Source organism: Nerophis lumbriciformis, linkage group LG39 (genome assembly GCF_033978685.3).
Source record: "Nerophis lumbriciformis linkage group LG39, RoL_Nlum_v2.1, whole genome shotgun sequence".
Taxonomy (NCBI): Eukaryota; Metazoa; Chordata; class Actinopteri; order Syngnathiformes; family Syngnathidae; genus Nerophis; species Nerophis lumbriciformis.
Genome location: NC_084586.2, coordinates 15,227,501 through 15,252,202, shown reverse-complemented (window position 1 = coordinate 15,252,202; position 24,702 = coordinate 15,227,501). Strand labels below are relative to the sequence as shown.

The window sequence follows — 24,702 nt, the reverse complement described above, 5'->3', positions numbered from 1 at the left end:
ATTCAAGCTCTCGTTACTCCACCTAACTGGACCACTTTCTCAAGGAAATGGGATCTGGTCATGGCGGTCCGTTGGTCCGGGATAAATTCCGCCGGCCGGGCTCGGGAGGGAAACTCCACGGCGTTCAGTACAACAAAGTACGAGTCATGGGTGAACTCCACGCCCCCTGCGGAGTGGAATAGCGAGCCAGGGACCACGCTCGGCGTCCCTCCCGAGACCCCCATGCCCATCCTGCTGGCAAAAAACTTCTCCAAGCTTCCGGTGTGGGATTTTGAGGACGTTTACAACCAGGATGCTGCACCCAGACAGTCGGTAAGAAATGTTCAAACAACACTGCTGTAGAACTTTTTTTAGTTTTTTATGTCAAAATCCAAATGATGTCAAAATCTCCCTAAAGTTGTCCCATTCATTTTTGCTACATTTGTTTTGTGTAATATAGTTCTTATGTTATTCATGTTTTGTTATTCATATCCAGCCCCGCCCAGACATTTTTTTAAATCTACCCAAACGGGTTGCAAATATTTGTGGTGCAAAATTTGTTTGGTCCATTATAGAGACGAGAAATGCGTTAAAATGTAATATCGGAAATTATCGGTATCGTTTTTTTTATTATCGGTATCGTTTTTTTTGTTGTTGTTTTTTTGTTTGTTTTATTAAACCAACATAAAAAAACACAAGAAACACTTACAATTAGTGCACCAACCCAAAAAACCTCCCTCCCCCATTTACACTCATTCACACAAAAGGGTTGTTTCTTTCTGTTATTAATATTCTGGTTCCTACATTATATATCAATATATATCAATACAGTCTGCAAGGGATACAGTCCGTAAGCACACATGATTGGTCCACTAATAGTACTAACCTTTAACACTTAATTTGACTCATTTTCATGAATTACTAGTTTCTATGTAACTGTTTTTATATTATTACTATCAACACCGTGTATGGCGAGGATGGTGTTCTGCTGACCTCGACTGCGGATGTTGTGGATCGGTGGAGAGAATACTTCGAAGACCTCCTCAATCCCACCAACACGTCTTCCTATGAGGAAGCAGTGCCTGGGGAGTCTGTGGTGGGCTCTCCTATTTCTGGGGCTGAGGTTGCTGAGGTAGTTAAAAAGCTCCTCGGTGGCAAGGCCCCAGGGGTAGATGAGATCCGCCCGGAGTTCCTTAAGGCTCTGGATGCTGTGGGGCTGTCTTGGTTGACAAGACTCTGCAGCATCGCGTGGACATCGGGGGCGGTACCTCTGGATTGGCAGACCGGGGTGGCGGTTCCTCTCTTTAAGAAGGGGAACCGGAGGGTGTGTTCTAACTATCGTGGGATCACACTCCTCAGCCTTCCCGGTAAGGTCTATTCAGGTGTACTGGAGAGGAGGCTACGCCGGATAGTCGAACCTCGGATTCAGGAGGAACAGTGTGGTTTTCGTCCTGGTCGTGGAACTGTGGACTAGCTCTATACTCTCGGCAGGGTCCTTGAGGGTGCATGGGAGTTTGCCCAACCAGTCTACATGTGTTTTGTGGACTTGGAGAAAGCATTCGACCGTGTCCCTCGGGAAGTCCTGTGGGGAGTGCTCAGAGAGTATGGGGTATCGGACTGTCTGATTGTGGCAGTCCGCTCCCTGTATGATCAGTGCCAGAGCTTGGTCCGCATTGCCGGTAGTAAGTCGGACACGTTTCCAGTGAGGGTTGGACTCCGCCAAGGCTGCCCTTTGTCACCGATTCTGTTCATAACTTTTATGGACAGAATTTCTAGGCGCAGTCAAGGCGTTGAGGGGATCTGGTTTGGTGGCTGCAGGATTAGGTCTCTGCTTTTTGCAGATGATGTGGTCCTGATGGCTTCATCTGGCCAGGATCTTCAGCTCTCACTGGATCGGTTCGCAGCTGAGTGTGAAGCGACTGGGATGAGAATCAGCACCTCCAAGTCCGAGTCCATGGTTCTCACCCGGAAAAGGGTGGAGTGCCAACTCCGGGTTGGGGAGGAGATCTTGCCCCAAGTGGAGGAGTTCAAGTACCTCGGAGTCTTGTTCACGAGTGAGGGAAGAGTGAATCGTGAGATCGACAGGCGGATCGGTGCGGCGTCTTCAGTAATGCGGACGCTGTATCGGTCCGTTGTGGTGAAGAAGGAGCTGAGCCGGAAGGCAAAGCTCTCAATTTACCGGTCGATCTACGTTCCCATCCTCACCTATGGTCATGAGCTTTGGGTTATGACCGAAAGGACAAGATCACGGGTACAAGCGGCCGAAATGAGTTTCCTCCGCCGGGTGGCGGGGCTCTCCCTTAGAGATAGGGTGAGAAGCTCTGTCATTCGGGGGGAGCTCAAAGTAAAGCCGCTGCTCCTCCACATCGAGAGGAGCCAGATGAGGTGGTTCGGGCATCTGGTCAGGATGCCACCTGAACGCCTCCCTAGGGAGGTGTTTAGGGCACGTCCGACCGGTAGGAGGCCGCGAGGAAGACCCAGGACACGTTGGGAAGACTATGTCTCCCGGCTGGCCTGGGAACGCCTCGGGGTCCCACAGGAAGAGCTGGACGAAGTGGCTGGGGAGAGGGAAGTCTGGGCTTCCCTGCTTAGGCTGCTGCCCCCGCGACCCGACCTCGGATAAGCGGAAGAAGATGGATGGATGGATGGATGTTTTTATATTGTTTTACTTTCTTTTTTATTCAAGAAAATGTTTTTAATTTATTTATCTTTTTTAATTTTATGAATTTTTTTTTAAAAGTACCTTATCTTCACCATACCTGGTTGTTCAAATTAGTCATAATAATGTGTTCGTTCCACGACTGTATATATCGGTTGATATCAGTATCGGCTGCAGGGGCACCGAAAAGGGGGGGGTAAAGGAGACGGATTCTAGGGGCCCATGATGGAGGGGGGCCCAGAGAGGCCCCTAATGATGATGAAATTATAATACAGAAAAAATAATGACACTGTGTTGGGGGTCCTGTAAAGATTCGTTTCATGGGGCCCAAAATCCCTAGCGGCGCCCCTGATCGGCTGATATCGGTATCGGTAATTAAAGAGTTGGACAATATCGGATATCGGCAAAAAGCCATTATCGGACATCCCTAGTCTATTACAGTTTTTATGTTAACGTTTTATGATTTTTTTTTTATGTTATAAATAGGGATGTACGATAATGGCTTTTTGCCGATTTCCGATATTGTCCAACTCTTTAATTACCGATACCGATATCAACCGATACCGATATATGCAGTCGTGGAATTAACACATTATTATGCCTAATTTGGACAACCAGGTATGGTAAAGATAAAGTTCTTTTAAAAAAATAAAATAAGATAAAATAAGATAAATAAATTAAAAACATTTTCTTGAATAAAAAAAGAAAGTAAAACAATATAAAACAGTTACATAAAACCTAGTAATGAATGAAAATGAAAAGTTTTTTATGTTTACTTAATAAAAAAACAAAACAAAACAAAAAAACGATACCGATAATAAAAAAAACGATACCGATAATTTCCGATATTACATTTTAAAGCATTTATCGGCCGATAATATCGACGGGACGACATTATCGGACATCTCTAGTTATAAACATGTTATCATTTATATCCAGACCCCCAACCATGTCAAAATCTCCCCAAACTTTTCCTTTTTGAAGAAGTTGAAGTGCCAATGATTGTCACACACACAAACACTAGGTATGGTGAAATGATCCTCTGCATTTGACCCATCATCCTTGATCACCCCCTGGGAGGTGAGAGGAGCAGTGAGCAGCAGCGGTGGCCGCGCCCGGGAATCAATTTTGGTGATTTAACCCCCAATTCCAACCCTTGATGCTGAGTGCCAAGCAGGGAGGTAATAATACTCCTATGTTTAATGCGCCAACAATCCATCAAGCGGTGCGGCTTCATAGCTTACCAAAGTCGTACTAAAAACATTTTTGACAGATTTTTGACAGATTTTTGAGCGCCGTGTGAGTGCCTCAATGAAATATTTAACGTTTTGGGTGTTGTTTACTGGCGTCATCTTGCAGTCTACACGTATCTCTTATGTATGACTGCCATCTACTGGTCAGACGTATCATTACACCATGTACCATAAAAAATAGCTGGTTTGCACACAGAGCCATGGTTTGTACACAGAGACATGGTTTGCACACAGAGACATGGTTTGTACACAGAGACATGGTTTGTACACAGAGACATGGTTTGTACACAGAGCCATGGTTTGTACACAGAGACATGGTTTGTAAACAAAGGCATGGTTTACACACAGAGACATGGTTTGCACACAGAGCCATGGTTTGTACACAGAGACATGGTTTGTACACAAAGACATGGTTTGTACACAGAGACATGGTTTGTACACAGAGACATGGTTTGTAAACAAAGGCATGGTTTGCACACAGAGACATGGTTTGTACACAGAGACATGGTTTGTACACAGAGACATGGTTTGCACACAGAGGCATGGTTTGTACACAGAGACATGGTTTGCACACAGAGGCATGGTTTGCACACAGAGACATGGTTTGTACAAAATGGCATGGTTTGTACACAGAGACATGGTTTGCACACAGAGACATGGTTTGCACACAGAGACATGGTTTGTACACAGAGACATGGTTTGTACACAGACATGGTTTGTACACAGAGACATGGTTTGTACACAGAGACATGGTTTGCACACAGAGACATGGTTTGTACACAGAGACATGGTTTGCACACAGAGACATGGTTTGTACACAGAGACATGGTTTGTACACAGAGACATGGTTTGCACACAGAGACATGGTTTGTACACAAAGACATGGTTTGCACACAGAGACATGGTTTGCACACAGAGACATGGTTTGCACACAGAGACATGGTTTGCACACAGAGACATGGTTTGTACACAGAGACATGGTTTGCACACAGAGACATGGTTTGTACACAGAGACGTGGTTTGTACACAGAGACGTGGTTTGCACACAGAGACATGGTTTGTACACAGAGACATGGTTTGTACACAGAGACATGGTTTGTACACAGAGACATGGTTTGTACACAGAGACATGGTTTGTACACAGAGACGTGGTTTGTACACAGAGACGTGGTTTGTACACAGAGACATGGTTTGTACACAGAGACGTGGTTTGTACATAGAGACATGGTTTGCACACAGAGACATGGTTTGCACACAGAGATGTGGTTTGCACACAGAGGCATACTCGGCTCGCTCTAATAGTTGGTAAATAACATAATAAGTATAATCATTTTTCACAGCACAAGTTTGGGGAGATTTCAACTTAAAAACCTTCCAACACAAAGGACCAGCAGTGTTGTTGTGTGAATGCTCCAAAGCATGCGTTTCTACACCAAGATTCATATATCAATCAAACTTCAACTTCTTCTTCTTCTTCTCCAGATTTTTCTTTTTCAGCATTTCACTTCAACTTCAGCATTGGAGCATTCATCCTTCAGGAATGGCCTCATGTAGTTTGAGCTAATATTTGCAATGATAACTTCACACAGTCGAGGAAATGTGAGGGACTTGAATCCTCCGCACTAAACTTGCAAATGTTCTGTTGTTTTTTTTACCTAGACGTGCCAACAATCCCTCAGGAATTCCCAGGATGAGAGCTTCAGGAAGGCATTCCTTCCCAACATTCGCTTGTTCCTGCACAAAGACAACATCAACATGAGCGAGTGGAACAGACTCTCCCACTTCAACAATCCCTTTGGCTTCATGGGCTTCACTTACGACGGTACGTTTCAGCCTTCATCTTATAATGACAATCATTTGATTGACGATATTACACTGTCAACTTAGCTGCAAACTCGACATCACACGTCTGTTTGTGGCGGAGGTTATGACACCTTTCACATAACATCCGCTTTTCATTCATCTTTCACCTTGTAAACATCTGCATTTTCAACATTAAAATTATTTAAAAAAAAAAATTAAAATAACAATTAACAAATTGCAGGACTTTTAACACACAGGTGTCAAACTCACCATTTTATTTGGCCCTAGAAAGCCTGGAAATAATATGTATCTATAAAGTACCGTATTTTCCGGACTATAAGGCGCACTTAAAATCATTTTTTCCCCTCAAAACTGGACAGTGCGCCTTATAACCCCGTGCACCTAATGTAAGGAATAATTCTGGTTGTGCTTACCGACCTCGAAGCTATTTTATTTGCTACATGGTGTAATGATAAGTGTGACCAGTAGATGGAAGTCACACATAAGAGATACGTGTGGACTGCATTATGATGGCAGTCACACATAAGAGCTATGTGTAGACTGCATTATGATGGCAGTTGCACATAAGAGATATGTGTAGACTGCTATATGATGGCAGTCACACATAAGAGATGCATGTAGACTGCATTATAATGGCAGTCACAAATAAGAGCTACATGTAGACTGCATTATGATGGCAGTCACACATAAGAGGTACGTGTGGACTGCATTATGATGGCAGTCACACATAAGAGATGCGTGTGGACTGCATTATAATGGCAGTTGCACATAAGAGATACGTGTAGACTGCAATATGATGGCAGTCACACATAAGAGATACGTGTGGACTGCATTATGATGGCAGTCACACATAAGAGATACATGTAGACTGCAATATGATGGCAGTCACACATAAGAGATACGTGTGGACTGCATTATGATGGCAGTCACACATAAGAGATGCGTGTGGACTGCATTATAATGGCAGTTGCACATAAGAGATACGTGTGGACTGCATTATGATGGCAGTTGCACATAAGAGATACGTGTCGACTGCAATATGATGGCAGTCACACATAAGAGATACGTGTGGACTGCAATATGATGGCAGTCACACATAAAAGATACATGTAGACTGCAATATGATGGCAGTCACACATAAGAGATACGTGTAGACCGCAATATGATGGCAGTCACACAAGAGATGCATGTAGACTGCAATATGATGGCAGTCACACATAAGAGATATGTGTAGACTGCATTATGATGGCAGTCACACATAAGAGATACGTGTGGACTGCATTATGATGGCAGTTGCACATAAGAGATACGTGTGGACTGCATTATGATGGCAGTTGCACATAAGAGATATGTTTAGACTGCAATATGATGGCAGTCACACATAAGAGATGCGTGTAGACTGCATTATGATGGCAGTCACACATAAGAGATATGTGTGGACTGCATTATGATGGCAGTTGCACATAAGAGATATGTTTAGTCTGCAATATGATGGCAGTCACACATAAGAGATACATGTAGACTGCAATATGATGGCAGTCACACATAAGAGATACGTGTGGACTGCAATATGATGGCAGTCACACATAAGAGATACGTGTAGACTGCAATATGATGGCAGTCACACATAAGAGATACGTGTGGACTGCATTATGATGGCAGTCACACATAAAAGATATGTGTAGACTGCAATATGATGGCAGACACACATAAGAGATACGTGTGGACTGCATTATGATGGCAGTCACACATAAGAGATACGTGTAGACTGCAATATGATGGCAGTCACACATAAGAGATACGTGTGGACTGCATTATGATGGCAGTCACACATAAAAGATATGTGTAGACTGCAATATGATGGCAGTCACACATAAGAGAGACGTGTAGACTGCATTATGATGGCAGTCACACATAAGAGATGTGTGTAGACTGCATTATGATGGCAGTCACACAAGAGATACGTGTGGACTGCAATATGATGGCAGTCACACAAGAGATACGTGTGGACTGCAATATGATGGCAGTCACACATAAGAGATGCATGTAGACTGCAATATGATGGCAGTCACACAAGAGATGCATGTAAACTGCAATATGATGGCAGTCACACATAAGAGATATGTGTAGACTGAATTATGATGGCAGTCACACATAAGAGATACATGTGGACTGCAATATGATGGCAGTCACACATAAGAGATACGTGTGGACTGCATTATGATGGCAGTTGCACATAAGAGATACGTGTGGACTGCATTAGGATGGCAGTCACACATAAGAGATACGTGTAGACTGCAATATGATGGCAGTCACACATAAGAGATGCGTGTAGACTGCATTATGATGGCAGTTGCACATAAGAGATACGTGTGGAATGCAATATGATGGCAGTCACACAAGAGATGCATGTAAACTGCAATATGATGGCAGTCACACAGAAGAGATACGTGTGGACTGCATTATGATGGCAGTCACACATAAGAGATGCGTGTAGACTGCATTATGATGGCAGTCACACATAAGAGCTACGTGTAGACTGCATTATGATGGCAGTCACACATAAGAGATACGTGTGGACTGAAATATAATGGCAGTCACACATAAGAGCTACGTGTAGACTGCATTATGATGGCAGTTGCACATAAGAGCTACGTGTGGACTGCAATATGATGGTAGTCACACATAAGACATGCATGTAGACTGCAATATGATGGCAGTCACACATAAGAGATATGTGTGGACTGCATTATGATGGCAGTTGCACATAAGAGATATGTTTAGTCTGCAATATGATGGCAGTCACACATAAGAAATGCGTGTAGACTGCATTATGATGGCAGTCACACATAAGAGCTACGTGTAGACTGCATTGTGATGCAGTCACACATAAGAGATACATGTAGACTGCAATATGATGGCAGTCACACATAAGAGATACGTGTAGACTGCATTATGATGGCAGTCACACATAAGAGATACGTGTGGACTGCAATATGATGGCAGTCACACAAGAGATACGTGTGGACTGCAATATGATGGCAGTCACACAAGAGATACGTGTAGACTGCAATATGATGGCAGTCACACATAAGAGCTACGTGTGGACTGCAATATGATGGCAGTCACACATAAGAGATACGTGTGGACTGCATTATGATGGCAGTTGCACATAAAAGATACATGTAGACTGCAATATGATGGCAGTCACACATAAGAGCTACGTGTAGACTGCATTATGATGGCAGTCACACATAAGAGATACATGTAGACTGCAATATGACTCAAGTAAACAACACCAAAATCCGGTGCTCTTTATATATGAAAAAAAGATAGAAAATAAACCATCGGCAGTGCGCCTTATAGTCCGGTGCGCCCTATGGTCCGGAAAATATGGTACTGTAACTTTTCTTGCTAAATGTATTCTTTCTTTCTATTTCGGGAGAAAATAAATACATGTACTCAATGTAATCGCAAATGATGTTAACTTAAATATTGTGTAATTATGCAAAAATATATGATCAAACGTTCAAACCATTTTTTAAATAGAAATAAATACTAATAATAATGATTTACAAGCAAGTTATCCATCAAATTGTGCAATGTAAAAGTAACAATAGATTTCATGGTAAAATTGTGAAATTTACTGTGGTTTTTACAGCATTTTTCTCTAAATGAAAAAAATGGTACTTTATTTTTTTTTTTTACTGTAATGAATTGTAGTGCCGTTTTGGCATTTACAGTAATAAAAAAACTGGCAACTCAGGTGCCAAAATTTGACTGTAAAATTGCAGTTTTTTTATTTACAGTAAAAAAACAAATGTAAATTTTAAAGTAAAATTCTGGCAACGGAGCTGCCTTTTTTAAACCATAACAACAGCAGTACTGTTTTTCCATTTACAGTAAAATACACTACATTTCAAAGGTGAAATTATTGTAACTTACCATTTTTTTTTTTTTTACATTTTAGTTTGAAAAAAATCTACTCATAAAACGCATGAAATAATTGAGTAATAGTATTCACTGTTAGAAGCGGCCCTCTGGGGCCAAACATAACTGCCATGTGGCCCTCAGTTCTAACGTATAATCATGTACAAAGCAAACTACGGCCTGCTACCCGAGAATGTACAACAATTGTTCTAAACAAACAGGAAAACATAACCTTAGAGAACAATTTGTACGCACATTCCATAATGACTACCTTAAGCATATCAGTTTGCTTAATTACGGGTTAGGGTTAGTCAAACAAAGCACTAATAGGATCCGGTTTAAAAGGCTGTTCAGTTAAAAAGTGTTTACAAAGTAGAGGGAAGAAGAATTATGCGAAACATGTTGAACTGATATTATTATCTCCTTAAGATAGCGGTTGTATTTAGAGTTAATTGAAGTCAATTGTGTTACAAAATGAGAACAGGAAGTGAACCTATGTGTTCGTAAATGCTATGAAGTGGAAAAGGTGTAGGAATAAATAAGTTTTGTAAAGAGAAATGTAAATACTGTATGTATAAAATGGGATATATTGTATTGAATCTGCACACATGTTCGTAATAAACTTCAACCAACTGACCAATTACGATTTACAAAATACAGAGTCCGAAATAACGAAAGATTGAACAATTTACAATTACACAAACCAAAAATTACGAAAGACAACACCATTTACAATTACACAAAACTACAGAACAGATAACAAAACCACTTACAATTACACAAACCGAAATGACAAAAGATCGAGTCTGCTTGGTTAAGTTAAAAGTGAAGTGGCCTTGGCTCCAGACAATTACGTGCACCTTGTGTCCTGTTTCGGTTATCAAGGTTTTTCGGTGGCTAAATGTTCGGTGAATCACGAGGGAATATTGCGTAAATATTAGGCTATATATATATATTTCAATTCATACAATTTATTACCTCATCTAGTTTTCACGTTAAAAAAAAAAAAAAAAAAAAAAATTATGGCGTGGCGGCTTTTATTTTGCCGTGGCGCCATGCCACACTAGTGGAAACCCTGCTAGTACAAGTTAATGTAGTAGCAAAAATATAAACTTGCCACTGGGAGAAAAAAAATAGACGTCCGTTTACGTCCACACTTTACATGTGGAAAAGCAAACAGAAGAAAAAGTTATGATAATAACCAAAAATAGTGTGAATTTAATTTGATATGAAAAATATTATATTTGTTTTGGCAGGGCTCTTTCGGTGGCCAAATGTTCGGTGAATCACGAGGGAATATTGCGTAAATATTAGGCTATATATATTTCAATTCATACAATTTATTACCTTAGTTAGTTTTCACGTAAAAAAAAATAAAAAAATTAAGGTGTGGCGGCTTTTATTTTGCCGTGGCGCCATGCCACACTAGTGGAAACCCTGCTAGTACAAGTTAATGTAGTAGCAAAAATATAAACTTGCCACTGGGAGAAAAAAAATAAACGTCCGTTTACGTCCACACTTTACATGTGACAAAGCAAACAGAAGAAAAAGTTATGATAATAACCAAAAATAATGTGAATTTAATTTGATATGAAAAATATTATCTTTGTTTTGGCAGGGCTCTTTCGGTTATCAAGGTTTTTCGGTGGCTAAATGTTCGGTGAATCACGAGGGAATATTGCGTACATATTAGGCTATATATATATATATATATATATATATATATATATATATATATATTTCGAATCATACAATTTATTACCTCAATTAGTTTTCACGTAAAAAAAAAATAAAAAACTTTTTTTTAAGGTGTGGCGGCTTTTATTTTGCCGTGGCGCCATGCCACACTAGTGGAAACCCTGCTAGTACAAGTTAATGTAGTAGCAAAAATATAAACTTGCCACTGGGAGAAAAAAAATAGACGTCCGTTTACGTCCACACTTTACATGTGACAAAGCAAACAGAAGAAAAAGTTATGATAATAACCAAAAATAATGTGAATTTAATTTGATATGAAAAATATTATATTTGTTTTGGCAGGGCTCTTTCGGTGGCCAAATGTTCGGTGAATCACGAGGGAATATTGCGTAAATATTAGGCTATATATATTTCAATTCATACAATTTATTACCTTAGTTAGTTTTCACGTAAAAAAAAATAAAAAAATTAAGGTGTGGCGGCTTTTATTTTGCCGTGGCGCCATGCCACACTAGTGGAAACCCTGCTAGTACAAGTTAATGTAGTAGCAAAAATATAAACTTGCCACTGGGAGAAAAAAAATAAACGTCCGTTTACGTCCACACTTTACATGTGACAAAGCAAACAGAAGAAAAAGTTATGATAATAACCAAAAATAATGTGAATTTAATTTGATATGAAAAATATTATCTTTGTTTTGGCAGGGCTCTTTCGGTTATCAAGGTTTTTCGGTGGCTAAATGTTCGGTGAATCACGAGGGAATATTGCGTACATATTAGGCTATATATATATATATATATATATATATATATATATATATATATATATTTCGAATCATACAATTTATTACCTCAATTAGTTTTCACGTAAAAAAAAAATAAAAAACTTTTTTTTAAGGTGTGGCGGCTTTTATTTTGCCGTGGCGCCATGCCACACTAGTGGAAACCCTGCTAGTACAAGTTAATGTAGTAGCAAAAATATAAACTTGCCACTGGGAGAAAAAAAATAGACGTCCGTTTACGTCCACACTTTACATGTGACAAAGCAAACAGAAGAAAAAGTTATGATAATAACCAAAAATAATGTGAATTTAATTTGATATGAAAAATATTATATTTGTTTTGGCAGGGCTCTTTCGGTGGCCAAATGTTCGGTGAATCACGAGGGAATATTGCGTAAATATTAGGCTATATATATTTCAATTCATACAATTTATTACCTTAGTTAGTTTTCACGTAAAAAAAAAATTAAAAATTAAGGTGTGGCGGCTTTTATTTTGCCGTGGCGCCATGCCACACTAGTGGAAACCCTGCTAGTACAAGTTAATATAGTAGCAAAAATATAAACTTGCCACTGGGAGAAAAAAAATAGACGTCCGTTTACGTCCACACTTTACATGTGGAAAAGCAAACAGAAGAAAAAGTTATGATAATAACCAAAAATAATGTGAATTTAATTTGATATGAAAAATATTATATTTGTTTTGGCAGGGCTCTTTCGGTGGCCAAATGTTCGGTGGATCACGAGGGAATATTGCGTAAATATTAGGCTATACATATTTCCATTCATACAATTTGTTACCTCAATTAGTTTTCACGTAAAAAAATCAAATAAAATAAAAAAATTTTAAGGTGTGGCGGCTTTTATTTTGCCGTGGCGCCATGCCACACTAGTGGAAACCCTGCTAGTACAAGTTAATGTAGTAGCAAAAATATAAACTTGCCACTGGGAGAAAAAAATAAACGTCCGTTTACGTCCACACTTTACATGTGACAAAGCAAACAGAAGAAAAAGTTATGATAATAACCAAAAATAGTGTGAATTTAATTTGATATGAAAAATATTATATTTGTTTTGGCAGGGCTCTTTCGGTGGCCAAATGTTCGGTGAATCACGAGGGAATATTGCGTAAATATTAGGCTATATATATTTCAATTCATACAATTTATTACCTTAGTTAGTTTTCACGTAAAAAAAAAAAAAAAAATTAAGGTGTGGCGGCTTTTATTTTGCCGTGGCGCCATGCCACACTAGTGGAAACCCTGCTAGTACAAGTTAATGTAGTAGCAAAAATATAAACTTGCCACTGGGAGAAAAAAAATAGACGTCCGTTTACATCCACACTTTACATGTGGAAAAGCAAACAGAAGAAAAAGTTATGATAATAACCAAAAATAATGTGAATTTAATTTGATATGAAAAATATTATATTTGTTTTGGCAGGGCTCTTTCGGTTATCAAAGTTTTTCGGTGGCCAAATGTTCGGTGAATCACGAGGGAATATTGCGTAAATATTAGGCTATATATATATATTTCAATTCATACAATTTATTACCTCATCTAGTTTTCACGTTAAAAAAAAAAAAAAAAAAAAAAAAAATTATGGTGTGGCGGCTTTTATTTTGCCGTGGCGCCATGCCACACTAGTGGAAACCCTGCTAGTACAAGTTAATGTAGTAGCAAAAATATAAACTTGCCACTGGGGGAAAAAAATAGACGTCCGTTTACGTCCACACTTTACATGTGGAAAAGCAAACAGAAGAAAAAGTTATGAAAATAACCAAAAATAATGTGAATTTAATTTGATATGAAAAATATTATCTTTATTTTGGCAGGGCTCTTTCGGTGGCCAAATGTTCGGTGGATCACGAGGGAATATTGCGTAAATATTAGGCTATATATATTTCAATTCATACAATTTATTACCTTAGTTAGTTTTCACGTAAAAAAAAAATAAAAAATTAAGGTGTGGCGGCTTTTATTTTGCCGTGGCGCCATGCCACACTAGTGGAAACCCTGCTAGTACAAGTTAATGTAGTAGCAAAAATATAAACTTGCCACTGGGAGAAAAAAAATAGACGTCCGTTTACGTCCACACTTTACATGTGGAAAAGCAAACAGAAGAAAAAGTTATGATGATAACCAAAAATAATGTGAATTTAATTTGATATGAAAAATATTATATTTGTTTTGGCAGGGCTCTTTCGGTTATCAAAGTTTTTCGGTGGCCAAATGTTCGGTGAATCACGAGGGAATATTGCGTAAATATTAGGCTATATATATATATATATATATATATATATATATATATATATATATATATATATATATATATATATTTCGAATCATACAATTTATTACCTCAATTAGTTTTCACGTAAAAAAAAAATAAAAAACTTTTTTTTAAGGTGTGGCGGCTTTTATTTTGCCATGGCGCCATGCCACACTAGTGGAAACCCTGCTAGTACAAGTTAATGTAGTAGCAAAAATATAAACTTGCCACTGGGAGAAAAAAAATAGACGTCCGTTTACGTCCACACTTTACATGTGAAAAAGCAAACAGAAGAAAAAGTTATGATAATAACCAAAAATAATGTGAATTTAATTTGATATGAAAAATATTATATTTGTTTTGGCAGGGCTCTTTCGGTTATCAAAGTTTTTCGGTGGCCAAATGTTCGGTGAATCACGAGGGAATATTGCGTAAATATTAGGCTGTATACATATATTTCCATTTATACAATTTATTACCTTAATTAGTTTTCACGTAAAAAAATAAAATAAAATAAAAATAAAAAATTTTAAGGTGTGGCGGCTTTTATTTTGCCGTGGCGCCATGCCACACTAGTGGAAACCCTGCTAGTACAAGTTAATGTAGTAGCAAAAATATAAACTTGCCACTGGGAGAAAAAAAATAAACGTCCGTTTACGTCCACACTTTACATGTGACAAAGCAAACAGAAGAAAAAGTTATGATAATAACCAAAAATAATGTGAATTTAATTTGATATGAAAAATATTATATTTGTTTTGGCAGGGCTCTTTCGGTGGCCAAATGTTCGGTGGATCACGAGGGAATATTGCGTAAATATTAGGCTATGTATATTTCCATTCATACAATTTGTTACCTCAATTAGTTTTCACGTAAAAAAAAATAAAAAAAAATTTAAGGTGTAGCTGCTTTTATTTTGCCTTGGCGCCATGCCACACTAGTGGAAACCCTGCTAGTACAAGTTAATGTAGTAGCAAAAATATAAACTTGCCACTTCGGGGAAAAAAAATAGACGTCCGTTTACGTCCACACTTTACATGTGGAAAAGCAAAGAGAAGAAAAAGTTATGATAATAACCAAAAATAATATGAATTTAATTTGATATGAAAAATATTATCTTTGTTTTGGCAGGGCTCTTTCGGTTATCAAAGTTTTTCGGTGGCCAAATGTTCGGTGAATCACGAGGGAATATTGCGTAAATATTAGGCTGTATACATATATTTCCATTTATACAATTTTTACCTTAATTAGTTTTCACGTAAAAAAAAAAAAAAAAAAAAAAAATTTAAGGTGTGGCGGCTTTTATTTTGCCGTGGCGCCATGCCACACTAGTGGAAACCCTGCTAGTACAAGTTAATGTAGTAGCAAAAATATAAACTTGCCACTGGGAGAAAAAAATAAACGTCCGTTTACGTCCACACTTTACATGTGACAAAGCAAACAGAAGAAAAAGTTATGATAATAACCAAAAATAGTGTGAATTTAATTTGATATGAAAAATATTATATTTGTTTTGGCAGGGCTCTTTCGGTGGCCAAATGTTCGGTGAATCACGAGGGAATATTGCGTAAATATTAGGCTATATATATTTCAATTCATACAATTTATTACCTTAGTTAGTTTTCACGTAAAAAAAAATTAAAAAATTAAGGTGTGGCGGCTTTTATTTTGCCGTGGCGCCATGCCACACTAGTGGAAACCCTGCTAGTACAAGTTAATGTAGTAGCAAAAATATAAACTTGCCACTGGGAGAAAAAAAATAAACGTCCGTTTACATCCACACTTTACATGTGACAAAGCAAACAGAAGAAAAAGTTATGATAATAACCAAAAATAGTGTGAATTTAATTTGATATGAAAAATATTATATTTGTTTTGGCAGGGCTCTTTCGGTTATCAAGGTTTTTCGGTGGCTAAATGTTCGGTGAATCACGAGGGAATATTGCGTAAATATTAGGTTATGTATATTTCCATTCATACAATTTATTACCTCAATTAGTTTTCACGTAAAAAAAAAATAAATAAAAAAAATTTAAGGTGTGGCGGCTTTTATTTTGCCGTGGCGCCATGCCACACTAGTGGAAACCCTGCTAGTACAAGTTAATGTAGTAGCAAAAATATAAACTTGCCACTGGGAGAAAAAAAATAGACGTCCGTTTACGTCCACACTTTACATGTGACAAAGCAAACAGAAGAAAAAGTTATTATAATAACCAAAAATAATGTGAATTTAATTTGATATGAAAAATATTATATTTGTTTTGGCAGGGCTCTTTCGGTTATCAAGGTTTTTCGGTGGCTAAATGTTCGGTGAATCACGAGGGAATATTGCGTAAATATTAGGCTATATATATTTCCATTCATACAATTTATTACCTCAATTAGTTTTCACGTAAAAAAAAAAAAAAAAAAAAATTTTTAAGGTTTGGCGGCTTTTATTTTGCCGTGGCGCCATGCCACACTAGTGGAAACCCTGCTAGTACAAGTTAATGTAGTAGCAAGAATATACACTTGCCACTGGGGGAAATAAATAATAATATATATCAGAATACATATTTAATGAACACACACCATACACCCCGCCTACACATTTCTATTACATATAAGATGCCCCCCCCCCCCCCCACACACACACACACACACACATACTGGTTATCATTTGGAATGGGGAGCAAGTTTTTGATCATGACTTGTGGGGACCAGCCTTTCTACAGGTTGTGGAGGCATAAAAAAAATGGTGTAAAATGTCCACTGCCCAGTTAGCTCACACACGTCTTTAAATCTCTGGATTGATGAAGTAATGTGCTGATCATTCTTACTGGGGACCCTGGGGGAAAAGAGTTTATATGGTTCATGGGGACCAAATTTAAATCATTTTGCATAATTCACACAAATTTGCACGGGACTACTGAGGACCATTTAAAAAAATAAATAAATAAATATGACATGATCCTCAGAATCATTTAAAAAGGTTTCCCTTTAGGGGACCTTTTTCTTTTGTCCCCATACTGTCAGAGGTCCGCTAAAGGTGACTGGGTAAACAGAGTGATGTCCCCACTAAGTAAGCATGGCCAGAAAACACACACACACATGTACACACAGCAGGCCTAGACAGGAGGAGGACAGAGTGTAGGTCAGTGGTTCTTAACCTTGTTGGAGGTACCGAACCCCAGCAGTTTCATATGTGCATTCACCGAACCCTTCTTTAGTGAAAAATAATGTTTTTATTTTATTTTTTTCAAATTCAAGACAAAGTTATATGTTTTTGGTAACACTTTAGTATGGGGAACATATTCCAAGTAACAAAGACTTAATTTAGAGTTATTTGGTTAGGGTTAGGGTCAGAGTTAGAGAGTTAGGGTTATAATAAGGCATTAACATACCTGCCAACTACTCCGGTTTTCCCGTAATTAGTACGGTTTTCATCAACCTATTCCGGGTTACGGTTGCAGTGATAAAAAATACGTTTTTTCATTAATTAAAAAAAATAATATTTTTTTTAAGTTTTATTCACGAAATCGCGTAACAACAATGACAATCGACACTGCTTCCCGTAACTTCCTATCGAGCCATTCCGAATGCCATGCGCGAGGCTATTTATAGCACCGCTGCCAAGCACGAGGCACCTGTTGCCCATTGTTTCCAAACGAGCGAACGATCATGGAATCAGCCGGAGAAAAATCGCAAACGAGTCTTAAACGGAAAAGAAAACTGCAGTCATTCCGTGAAGAATATTCAAAAGCCTATCCGGGAATAATTATCCGTTCCAAAAAGGGTGAAAACTACGCGAATTGCACCTTGTGCAGACAAGATTTTTCGATCGGACACGGAGGAATTAGCGATGTAAAAGACCACGTTGGGACAAAAAAACACAAGTTTAATGCCGTTGCTAGCGATACAAGTGGAAAACTTTCAACGTTTTTCGGATTTTAGCCACAAAAAGGTAATGACACCAATGTTATCTATTGGAATTGTTTAGTACTGTTATACTGTTAAAAGTGTTTATACTATTTATGCTTTCAAGTCCAAGTTGAAGAAATCTTGTTAAATGTTGACAGCATAACTACCAAAATACAGAAGTATGTCCTTAATATTTTTGCAGTGCTATTTCTGTTGAAAAGTTCAAATGATTACATTAGAGATGTGATGTGCCACTTTTCAAGTGTCTGATGGCTTAAATTAATTTTCATTAATTTTCATATTTTGAATTCTTTTGAAAGGCTTACAAAAAAACTACATTTGAATTGTAATTCCATGCTATTGACAGGACTATTAATTTTAATGAAGTTAGCTTACCATGTTTACAGTATGATAATTGTGATAGAAATGTGAATTTTAGGCACAGAATATTTTTTACAATTGAACAAGGCAGTAGATTATACAAGCTTGGACAGAAAGTTAATAATGACACCAATTTGTTTTTTAATGGAATTGTTTAGTACTGTTTTACCATTTGTTTACTGTAAAAAGTGTTTATACTGTTTATACTTTCAATTAACAAATTGAAGTCTTGTGACAGGTTGACAGGATAACTGGCATTAACTGTCAAAATAATTTCAAACTATTGAAGTTAGCTTACAGAATAAACATGTCAATCAACCCATATGATTTTTGCTGTAATATTTTTGTTTTGAAAAGTCACTGTGACTGATAGAAAAGTGATGGTTTTAGCAACATTTTAACCTGTCTGAATGCTAATAATCATTTTGCGTCGGGGGGCGAAGCCTGAACCCCCCACCAGGACTTTGTCCTGGACCTACCGGGGCCTGTGGCCCCTGGACCCTGGCTACTAGGTTTTTCTGATTTCAAAAGTTGGCAGGTATGCATTAATAAGTACTTAATAATGACTAGTTAAGAGCCAATATGTTACTAATTTGCATGTTAATAAGCAAATAATTAATGGTAAATATGTTCCCCATACTAAAGTGTTACCATGATTTTTTTTTACTGGTGCATAAAATGAAGCGTGCATGAACATCACTTTGTTCAAACAACAAAACCAACACAGTGCCTAAACTCACAACAAATTACACTCCTGCAAATCAGTCTGACTTCTGCTGTTGCCGTATCCGTAATACGCCGATAGGGAGAAGTTTTTATTTACACAATGAGTCGGGTGTGTCTTGACCTCCGCCGAACCCCTGAGCCCGACTCACCGAACCCCTAGGGTTCCATCGAACCCAGGTTAAGAACCACTGGTGTAGGTACACAGAACATCAGAGGGTCAAATGTGCGAGAAAATGAGAGCAGACAGTGTTGACAAACAATGTTGCAACCTTGTGTGGGAACTGCAGGTGCAGAAACATAAAAGAAGAATCCCTGTGGGATGCAGAAACTGCCAGAGAAATGTTCCGTGCAACGTTCGTATTGTTGTTACTCAGCCAGTGTTTATCCATCCATCCATTTTCTACCGCTTATTCCCTTTGGGGTCGCGGGGGGCGCTGGAGCCTATCTCAGCTACAATAGGGCGGAAGGCGGGGTACACCCTGGACAAGTCGCCATCTCATCGCAGGGCCAATATATATTAAAATACTGAACAGATGTTTACCCATACTTGCCAACCCTCCCGGATTTTCCGGGAGACTCCCGAAATTCAGCGCCTCTCCCGAAAACCTCCCGGGACAAATTTTCCCCCGAAAATCTCCCGAAATTCAGGCGGCGCTGGAAGCCACGCCCCCTCCAGCTCCATGCGGACCCGAGTGACGTCAGGCGCGCAACACCACGTAAATCGTTGGCCAACCAAAAAGTAACCCCAGTACGCTATAGCCAACATTCACCAGGAGATGGCAACAGACAAACATAGATCACTATTACATTCCTCCCCTTTTAGAAATGTATAGAAGTTACTCAAAAGAAATAAACAACCCAACCAAAAAATGCAGCAGCTCAATTAAAAAACTGTACTTAAGCCACATTCTTTTCTTTTTTTTTTTAGTACTGAACTCTTAACCCTCATTTGTAAAAAAAAAAATAACATGCTTATTATACAAACAGTATTTGTACACCTTTAACACAGATTTTTATACTGTCTTCAGAGATTCAGTTTTTTTGGTGGTACTCGAAACCTTTCTGGGTACCTGCGAAAGTGTGTTCAGCATGGTTAGAAAAATAGTGACAGAGAATAGAACAAGGATGGACAATTCAACCCTTAACTCAACAATGAGTAGATGAGTGTTATGTGTGTGTATATGTGTAAATAAATGAACACTGAAATTCAAGTATTTCTTTTGTTTATATATAATAAAATAAATATATATATAGCTAGAATTCACTGAAAGTCAAGTATTTCTATATATATATATATATATATATATATATATATATATATATATATATATATATATATATATATATATATGAAATACTTGACTTTCAGAAAAAAAATACATGTGCTCCATGTAATCGCGAATGATGTTAACTTAAATATTATGTAATTATGCAAAAATATATGATCAAACGTTCAAACCATTTTTTAAATAGAAATAAATACTAATAATAATGATTTCCAAACAAGTTATCCATCAAATTGTGCAATGTAAAAGTAGCAATAGATTTCATGGTAAAATCGTGAAATTTACTGTGGTTTTTACAGCATTTTTCTCTAAATGAAAAAAATGGTACTTTATTTTTTTTTTTTACTGTAATAAACTGTGGTGCCGTTTTGGCATTTACAGTAATACCCCAAAAAATATACAGTTGTTGATTTGCGGTTAAAATTTAAAAAAAAAAACTGGCAACTCAGGTGCCAAAATTTGACTGTAAAATTACAGTTTTTTTTATTTACAGTAAAAAAAACAAATGTAAATTTTATAGTAAAATTCTGGCAACGGAGCTGCCTTTTTTTAAACCATAACAACAGCAGTACTGTTTTTCCATTTACAGGAAAATACACTACATTTTGAGGTGAAATTGTTGCAACTTATCATATTTTTTTTTTTTACATTTTAGTTTGAAAAAAAATCAAACTAAATATATTTCTTATATATATATATATATATATATATATATATATATATATATATATATATATATGTATGTGTGGGGAAAAAAATCACAAGACTATTTCATCTCTACAGGCCTGTTTCATGAGGGGGGGTACCCTCAATCATCAGGAGATTTTAATGGGAGCATTCGCATACCATGGTTTATATAGGGCACAGAGTGGGTGGGTACAGGCTGGCCTAGGGGCGTGGTGATTGGCTCATGTGTTACCTAGGAGGTGTTTCCGTCTATGGCGGCATGCTGTTACAATTTCGCTGCGCTTGTTGAGGGATGACAGGTCTGGACGGTAAATAATAAACAGTTTCTCTTTCAAGCATAGGTTGCATCTTTTATTACCACTATTGTAAGGTGGTATTAAAAGTGGTATTAATAGTGGTAATAAAAGATGCAACCTATGCTTGAAAGAGAAACTGTTTATTATTTACCGTCCAGACCTGTCATCCCTCAACAAGCGCAGCGAAATTGTAACAGCATGCCGCCATAGACGGAAACACCTCCTAGGTAACACATGAGCCAATCACCACGCCCCTAGGCCAGCCTGTACCCACCCACTCTGTGCCCTATATAAACCATGGTATGCGAATGCTCCCATTAAAATCTCCTGATGATTGAGGGTACCCCCCCTCATGAAACAGGCCTGTAGAGATGAAATAGTCTTGTGATTTTTTTTCCCACACATACATATATTGCGCTCTACTACGGTATCGAGCACTATTTTTTGGATAACCTTATTAAGACATATATATATATATATATATATATATATATATATATATATATATATATATATATATATATATATATATATATATATATATATATATGAAATACTTGACTTGGTGAATTCTAGCTGTAAATATACTCCTCCCCTCTTAGCCCCGCCCCCAACCGCGCCCCTCCCGACCACGCCCCCCCCCCCCCCCCCCCCCCCTCCCAACCCCCCACCTCCCGAAATCGGAGGTCTCAAGGTTGGCAAGTATGTATCTGTTCAGTGTTTTAACATAAAGTGTTTGATTGTGAGGCATTAAAAGCCACAAAATGCAACGGGTCCATCAGACCCACAAACGCTGGCTGAGTAACAACAATATGAGCGCAAATAGCAAAGTTTCGGTGTAATGTGCCTCGTAAAAAAAAATGTAAGTAATGTTGAATTTATTATTATTATTATTATTATTATCATTACTATTTTTTTCAGGTGTCATGCCGCCCGTGAAGATGATCCCAAGGCCAAAGGAGCCTCTCCTCTCTCCAAAGCCAGGCGGCGATGGCTGCATTCGTTGTGCTGTGGTGGGAACCGCCGGGATCCTCAACGGCTCCAAACTGGGGAAAGAAATCGATGCACACGATTACGTCTTTCGGTAAGGACACTTTTCTCCGGGCACGTGTGCGCCTTGGGTCGTGTGTCAATTCTAAACAAAGCACTGATGCTGGACAGGGAACAAAGTCAATAGAAGCAATGCAAGGCAAGTTTATTTACAGAGCACAAATCGTAAACAAGGCAGAACGTTACAAGACGGAAAAATGCATAGAAAACCATCATAGAAATAATCTTTTTTGAAATTGAAATCCTATAATAAAATCATGAAATCAAATAATGTAGATAAAATGATTTCAGTTGCCATATGCACAATTAAATAAAAGTGGATAGAGCAGCAGGATCACAGCTCAAGGCCGTTTGGTCACGCCTGATATTCAGCCAGGAGGAAGAGATTCAGGATGTTCTAAATAAACACGACTAATGCTACACACAATGCCACAAAAAGCCCGCAATCATTTGTATGCAAACCGGTTTTTCCTGGTTCTTTGCCGGTTTGAGCGACAGCATCCTGGGTTGAATGTGTGGGATGTTGCTTCGATTAATGGTTTAATCAGTGTTAAGTCAAAAAATATTGATAAAATCCCGGACGTGCTGCAACACCATTGCCGATGCAAGTGTTACTCAAACTTCTCCAATTCATGGTCCAATTAAACAAAAAACCAACACAGAAAATTCAAATATGTGGTACAAAAATACACAGCTTGTCCACTGAATTATGTGGACATTATAAAAAATGTCTAATAGTATCATACACAATTCAAAAATAGACCAATTTAAGCCATTTACTAAGTCTGATGGGTAATACGCAAAACACTCTTCACATTCCAACATGTTTCACGCATTTTAGTTGCTAGAGGGAGATAGATATATATAAATGGACGAATGGATGGATATTTTTGATTTATTACAAAACTTTAAGGAGGTCATATACAGGTAAAAGCCAGTAAATTAGAATATTTTGAAAAACTTGATTTATTTCAGTAATTGCATTCAAAAGGTGTAACTTGTACATTATATTTATTCATTGCACACAGACTGATGCATTCAAATGTTTATTTCATTTAATTTTGATGATTTGAAGTGGCAACAAATGAAAATCCAAAATTCCGTGTGTCACAAAATTAGAATATTACTTAAGGCTAATACAAAAAAGGGATTTTTAGAAATGTTGGCCAACTGAAAAGTATGAAAATGAAAAATATGAGCATGTACAATACTCAATACTTGGTTGGAGCTCCTTTTGCCTCAATTACTGCGTTAATGCGGCGTGGCATGGAGTCGATGAGTTTCTGGCACTGCTCAGGTGTTATGAGAGCCCAGGTTGCTCTGATAGTGGCCTTCAACTCTTCTGCGTTTTTGGGTCTGGCATTCTGCATCTTCCTTTTCACAATACCCCACAGATTTTCTATGGGGCTAAGGTCAGGGGAGTTGGCGGGCCAATTTAGAACAGAAATACCATGGTCCGTAAACCAGGCACGGGTAGATTTTGCGCTGTGTGCAGGCGCCAAGTCCTGTTGGAACTTGAAATCTCCATCTCCATAGAGCAGGTCAGCAGCAGGAAGCATGAAGTGCTCTAAAACTTGCTGGTAGACGGCTGCGTTGACCCTGGATCTCAGGAAACAGAGTGGACCGACACCAGCAGATGACATGGCACCCCAAACCATCACCCAACCATGCAAATTTTGCATTTCCTTTGGAAATCGAGGTCCCAGAGTCCGGAGGAAGACAGGAGAGGCACAGGATCCACGTTGCCTGAAGTCTAGTGTAAAGTTTCCACCATCAGTGATGGTTTGGGGTGCCATGTCATCTGCTGGTGTCGGTCCACTCTGTTTCCTGAGATCCAGGGTCAACACAGCCGTCTACCAGCAAGTTTTAGAGCACTTCATGCTTCCTGCTGCTGACCTGCTCTATGGAGATGGAGATTTCAAGTTCCAACAGGACTTGGCGCCTGCACACAGCGCAAAATCTACCTGTGCCTGGTTTACAG

The 24,702-nt window shown here is 38.3% G+C and overlaps 1 protein-coding gene across 3 annotated transcripts in view; it reads left to right on the top strand.

The window, feature by feature from the left end:
* Positions 1-24,702, top strand: part of LOC133577868 (alpha-N-acetylgalactosaminide alpha-2,6-sialyltransferase 1-like) — a 52,876-nt gene that overhangs the window by 1,628 nt on the left and 26,546 nt on the right. For all 3 annotated transcript variants that reach the window (XM_061931953.2, XM_061931952.2, XM_061931954.2), the window contains exons 2-4: positions 45-312; positions 5,551-5,713; positions 22,593-22,755. In XM_061931953.2, coding sequence (XP_061787937.1) covers positions 45-312; positions 5,551-5,713; positions 22,593-22,755 — 594 coding nt within the window. The remainder of the gene's footprint in view (positions 1-44; positions 313-5,550; positions 5,714-22,592; positions 22,756-24,702) is intronic.